The sequence below is a fragment of the Nicotiana sylvestris genome, chromosome 4 (genome assembly GCF_000393655.2).
Source record: "Nicotiana sylvestris chromosome 4, ASM39365v2, whole genome shotgun sequence".
Taxonomy (NCBI): domain Eukaryota; kingdom Viridiplantae; phylum Streptophyta; class Magnoliopsida; order Solanales; family Solanaceae; genus Nicotiana; species Nicotiana sylvestris.
The window spans coordinates 97,797,651-97,804,183 of record NC_091060.1 but is presented as its reverse complement, the minus strand read 5'-3'; the positions used below and the strand labels follow the sequence as shown (position 1 = coordinate 97,804,183).

The 6,533-nt window shown below is 35.6% G+C and overlaps 1 protein-coding gene across 1 annotated transcript; it reads left to right on the top strand.

The window, feature by feature from the left end:
• Nucleotides 1–1,096: 1,096 nt before the first annotated feature.
• On the top strand, nt 1,097–2,107 carry LOC104215354 (metallothionein-like protein type 2). The gene is made up of 3 exons (XM_009765140.2): nt 1,097–1,335; nt 1,609–1,680; nt 1,806–2,107. The coding sequence occupies exons 1-3, from the start codon at nt 1,271–1,273 to the stop codon at nt 1,891–1,893; spliced, it is 225 nt and encodes a 74-aa protein (XP_009763442.1). The 5' UTR covers nt 1,097–1,270; the 3' UTR covers nt 1,894–2,107.
• The last annotated feature ends 4,426 nt before the right edge of the window (nt 2,108–6,533 follow it).

The window sequence follows — 6,533 nt, the reverse complement described above, 5'->3', positions numbered from 1 at the left end:
AGAGATATCTTAAGGTTTTTTTAGTGTCTACTTGCTGGTGCAAATTCTTATAACTTGTTAAAATCTAAGAACCTATTTGACAAGGTCCTAATATTATCAAATAAGATGATTTGGGGAATTTAACAAAGACTTAAAGACCATTTCTTTGGTTGTTATGTTTCGAGTTTTTCAAGAATCTAAAAACTCCAAATAAGCCTACTTGGATCGATTGATACGGGAAATGAATATGGTGTTGTCGATGCTTTTTAGCAATTATTTAATTGAACAAAATAAATGGTCTACATTTATCAAAAGCTAGTGGAATAAAATTATATCGATAAGGAAGTCGCTTTCGAGTTTCGACAAGTCTACAACAATACAATACCAATAGGATATTTTTATTTAAAATGTTAAAGCGAGAAAACTCCATAAATCCTAGATTGATGCCGAACCCAAATGTGTGTTTTGACCTTAGGGATAATTGCAAAGCTTTACCAGAAAGGGAAATGCTTGTAATACATAGGGGTAAATATTTTGAACTAATATTCCTGAGACTTTAAATAGGATGGTACTTTAACTACTTGCTGATACGATAATGATGTCTATCTCTTAAGACATACGAGTAGTAATCTTCTTCTACTTCTTTTTTTTTTTAACTATTCAGTATCCCAAAAACAACTAGCTTGACTAATTCATATTTGTGCCTTAGAAAGCACATAAAGGGGTATTAGCGCTTCCTATCAAAGAAGACTTCATTAATATCTTCAATCAAAACTGAAATTACTGTTAAGAGCGGAGTACCTTCATGGTGATAATCGATTTGGTTAATTAAATTTTTAGTTAAATTGACTAAGATGCTCTTAAAAAATTTCTCTACATTAGAAGTATTTAATAAACATAATCGTTTAGTTAATTAAATTTATGTGACGTAAAATTAAATACTTATGCAGCCAACATTTTAAGGGCCATTAGGGTACTTCATCTTTTACACAATTTAATATCAAGGAACCACCTTAGGAATGTCAAAAAATTGTCGGCTGATGGATTCTATTTTCCTCAAGACTAAAAAACTAAAAACTGTATAAAAATTAAACACTATATATACAAATTCTCAATTAGTTGTCAACGTGTCACGCACACAATCATCAATTTTATCCTCCTTTCTCCTATAAAAACCCCATCCTATATTTCACATTTCATCACAACTACAACAAGAACTTCTTTAGCGATTAAACTTTCTTTTACAACAAATTAAAGATCTCTCATCTCCAACAACAACAAAAAAAAAAACATGTCTTGCTGCGGAGGAAGCTGTGGCTGTGGATCTGGCTGCAAGTGCGGCAGTGGCTGCGGAGGGTAAGTTCTGATTTCATATAATTATTCATATCTAGAGTCGCTAAGTTCAGTACGAGCGTCATCTTGTTGTACATATAAAATTTTACTAGTTTTTTTTTAATATATATACATAAGTTTAAGTAAAAAATATTGGTTCCGACAGAAGTCATTCTGAATCCACGGCTACATCTTGACTATTTTTATTTTCCTTTTCCATTCCACCCACATGCCCAGAAAAAATTAAGAAGATATATATCAATTTTGTAACTAGGGTTTTTAATGTATATATTGTAGATGTGGGATGTACCCAGACTTGGAGAAATCCACTACCCTTACCATCATTCAGGGTGTTGCTCCCATGAAGAGGTACGTCGTCTTCCAATTTTACTTTACTTTTTGGTTTAAACATATATTTACTAAATTCGAAAAAGAATAAAAATAAATAAAAAAATTGGAAGGGTAATTAAAAAAGATTACTTGAAATGTTGCAGCTTTGAGGAATTTGGAGAGAAAGCAGCAGAAGGAGGAAATGGCTGCAAATGTGGATCAAACTGCACCTGTGACCCTTGCAATTGTTAAGATAACTCTCTTGTGATTCCACAATAATGTGTGTGTTTTCTGTAATAATAAGGAGAAGATTACAGCTAGCCATGGAACTGATTGTCAGTTCTTAGGTTTGTGTGTTCTGATCACTTTTCCTTTTTGTTTCTCAATCTGATATATTTCTGTAACGTGATTTGGGGTGTAATGTAACAGAAACGTGTCATATATCAATTACATATAAGTTTGTTAATTCGTTCCTTTATTGCCTCTGAAATCTCTCATATTTCTTTTGCACCGTATTTTTCATCTGTTAATTTTTTTACTTCAATAATATTAAAGTATAAAGCGAGTTAGTTAATATTGGACACGAAATTGCAAATGCAATTTGAAAGATCAAAACGGAGAAAGTTTGCACTTTTGTTTCAACATTCGATTTGTGGAATTTGCAAATAAATCACGACTCATGCTCCTGTGTCTTCTTTTTAGAGGGGCATAACTTTGACGAATAATAGGCGCGCTATTTTGGTATTGCTGATGTAAAATTACTAGTACTAATGTTTAGTACATGTTCATTCGAGCTGATAGACTAAATTAATAATCAAGTCATTCGAAGTGTTAGTATCAAACCGTAAATAGTTAAGTGATAAGTTTGTTAGCATTATCTTTTAGTCAATTAGTTGTATTAGGACTTTATTTGATTTATTCTTGTAATTATTCTTTTTATATATTGTTGTAACTTTATCTTATAAATATAAGTCTGGAAAGGTGAGCAAGACTCACGCTTTGACGCTTCTCAGTTTATCAATTTCATCTTGGTATCAAAAGCCCTAAACGATCCCCTTCAATGGCTCCGGAAAATTATTCTTCCTCTTCTACTCAAACCGCCATGAATCAATCTTCTCTTGGCCTCCCCATCCCCCCTCCAACAGTTTCCAATATCAAAAGTTTTGTTCGTATCGAATTGACATATGTCAATTACCTTGCATGGAAGAGAGTTTTTCTCACAGTCCTTAAAAGTCACAACCTTCTTTCCTTAGTAGATGGAACCATACCATGTCTATCATCAGACCACGCTGATTACAAGCTATGGATTCAATGCAATATTATTGCATTCAGTTGGATTAATGCAACACTTTCTTCTATTATTCTTGATACACTTTTGAACTATGCTTGTGAGACATCTAAACAGGCTTGGGACACCCTCGCATCACTATATTTGGATCAAGTCTCTTCCTCCGCCATTCACCTTAAGTCGAAATTCCAAAATTTCAAGAAAGGTCCCCTTTTTATGGAAGATTATCTTCATCAACTTCACTCTATTGCCTACTCTCTCAGGGCAATTGGTAAACCTCTGACTGATGATGATTTAGTCACTCAAGCTTTGCAAGGATTGCCTTCATCTTATCGTACCTTTGTGTCTGGATTATATGCTACTGGCTCACTTCCTTCTTTCATTGCATTACGACCACTACTTCTCACTGAAGAAGCTCATATTAATGCAAATGCTTCTGAAGAGTCAAATGCTCAAACTGCGTTGCTTGCGTCAACTCAAGCGAAGACCACTTCTAATTCATCTCTTCCTTCAATGGAAATCAGCCTACAAAAGGATACTTTCATGGACGAGGTCGTGGCAAAAATAACAAGGGATAATATGGTAGGGGTAGAGGATACCACAATTCTTCATGGTCTGATTTCCAACATCAATCTCGGCCTCCTTCCCCTGCTACTGGTATTTTGGGTAAACCACCTTTCGTTCCTACTAAACAATGTCAAATTTGTTTTCATTATAATCACACTGCGTTGGAGTGCAGAAACAGGTTCAACCATTCCTTTGTGGCTAACAATATTTCTAAACCATTTGCTGCAATGAATTTGGAGGAGGTTTAACCAACAGTTTGGTACCCAGACTCTGGGGCATTTGCGCACATGACAAATGATCCTTCTACTCTTACTTCTCACACTCCTTATTCTGGTCCTTCTCAAGTCATAATTGGAGATGATACTCTTCTCTCCATTAAATCTACGGGTTCATCTATCCTTCCAACAACTTCTAAGCCTCTTCTCTTAAAGAAAGTTTTATATGTTCTGTCCCTTGCTAAAAATCTGCTTTCTATTCAATGCTTATGTGTTGATAATAATTATCTTATTGAATTTACTAACTCTGATTTTTTTGTCAAGGACTTGAAGACCAGAACATCGTTACTCCACTATAACAATTCTGGGTCTCTTTAACTTCTATGTGTCACTCCATCTGCCTCCTCCATCTTTGGTCTCTTTGCTAAAGTCTTGCCTGCTTCCCTTTGGCACCAAAGTTTGAGACATCCTGGCCGAGAGTCTCTTAGTTCGTTAGTTTCTAGAAATTTAATTCGTACTACTTCTTCCATCAACAATAATTCTTGTAATGTTTGCCATTTAGGCAAACAAACTAGAATGTCTTTTCCTTTATCAAGTAGTAATGCAAATTTTCCGTTCGTTTTAATTCATTCAGATGTATGTCATGTCCTACTGTCTCAAATTCGGGATATCGTTATTATATTTTTTTCCTCGATGATTACACTAAATTCTCTTGGGTCTACTTAATGTGCGAAAAATCTGAATCCTTGACAAATTTAAAGAATTTTATGCAATGGTTAAAAATGTTTTCCACACCTCTATTTCTTATTTCTAGTGCGATGGAGGTGGGGAATACATTAACAAAAATGTTAGTTCATTCTTTAAACAAAATGGCATTAGTCCATCATTTTTCTTGTCCTTACACTTCTGCTCAAAATGGTAGGGCCGAGCAAAAACATCGACATATTGCGGATGTCCTATGGTGTATTATTTTTCAAGCATCTATGTCTTTTCAATTTTGGGTTGATGCTTGTTTATATGCTGTCTTTCTTATTAATGTTACTCCCCTTCCAGTCCTGCGTTTTAAATCTCCGTTTGAACTACTCTACGGTCGATTATAATTTAATTCGTGTATTTGGGTGCCTATATTATCCCTTTGTGGCATTTAATCATTGTTTTAAGTTTCAATCTCGATCAAAACCTTGCTTATTTCTTTGTTCGTCGGATAAACACAAAGGATTTAAATGTTTGGATCCTTGCTCAAATAAGATTATAATCTCTCGGCATGTTCATTTTGTTGAGGACTCATTCCCGTTTCAGACTCTATTTCATACTACTACTCCAAGTACCTCACCTAATTCTAAATATCTCGTCCACATCACACGTCTTGGTGGAATTTCCCCCCTTCTGTTTCGCAACAACCCATTTCAAATAGGAAAAATCTTCTGCTTCTTTCAACTTTGCAGAGTCCTATTTTAAATGGGAACAGTCATCCTACTTCACCTAATTTGCAGCATTACATTTCAAATAGGAGTCTTCAAACTCCTTTTAATCACGAGAATATTTCCATCCTATCTCCTTCTTCACCCGGCACTCCTTCTCCTTCCTATTCTCAATCACCTTTAGATCACATAACTTCTACTAATCAACCTATTGCATACACTTCGAGTTGCTCCTCTCTCTCTCTCTCTCTCCTATTGCACGTGATTCTTCATCTCATGCACATTCTACGCCAACTCTTTCTTCACCCGACAATCTTCAAGTATCTCGCAAACAATCAACAACTATACAGCCTCAAACTCATCATATGACTACTTGCTCTAAAACAGGGTCTCTCAAGCCACACATTCTTCCTTCTTTGATGGCTTCTACATGTCCCATTTTATCCGAACCATCCTCCTTTGCTCAAGCTTCTAAAGACACTCGTTGGATGCAAGCAATGAGTTCTGAATTCGATGCTCTCATTCAAATAAAACTTGGACTTTGGTGCCTCCTCCTCCTAATGCAAATATTGTTGGCAACAAATGGGTGTTTCGAATGAAAAGTTTGTGCAAATGGCACTGTCAAAATATTTAAAGCTCGTCTAGTGGCTCAAGGTTTTTCACAGCAGCCTAGAGTGGATTAGTAAAGCCTAGTATAGTGCGTTTGGTCTTATCCTTGGCTCTTCGGTGAAATTGGTTCATGCACCAACTCGATGTGTCAAATGTATTCCTTCATGATGAGTTATCTGAGACTGTTTATATGCATCAACCTAAGGGGTTTGAGCATCCAGATTATCCCCATTATGTCTGCAAATTGTGACGTGCTCTATATGATCTTAATCAATCACCGAGGGCTTGGTTCCATCGTTCGTTTTCTTCTTGATCTCGATTTTAAGCAATGTGTTTCGGACCAAATCATGTTCATTTTTCACTCCGGGGCTGATTGCATTATTTTTTTAATTTATGCGGATGATATAGCTGTTTTTAGTTCTTCAAAGTCCTTAATATCACAATTTATCTCTTCCATGAGTACATAATTCTTAATGAATGACTTGGGACAACTTCACTACTTTCTTGGCATTGAATTAAAACATATCTCTTTGGGACTTCTCTTACTGCAGCGTCGTTACATTACTTCAATTCTGCATCGCTTTAAATTGGAAAAGTGTAAACCAGTGTTTGCTCTGCTTCATAGGTAGTTTGACTGGAATTTCACCTCTTCCCCTTTGCTTGAAGATCCTTCTATCTATCGTCAAATGGTTGGAAGTCTACAATACTTGTCCTTTACTAGGCCAGATATTCAATTTGTTGTCAACCTTGCTTCTCAATTCCTTCACCAGTCAAGACAATTGCATTTTCAGG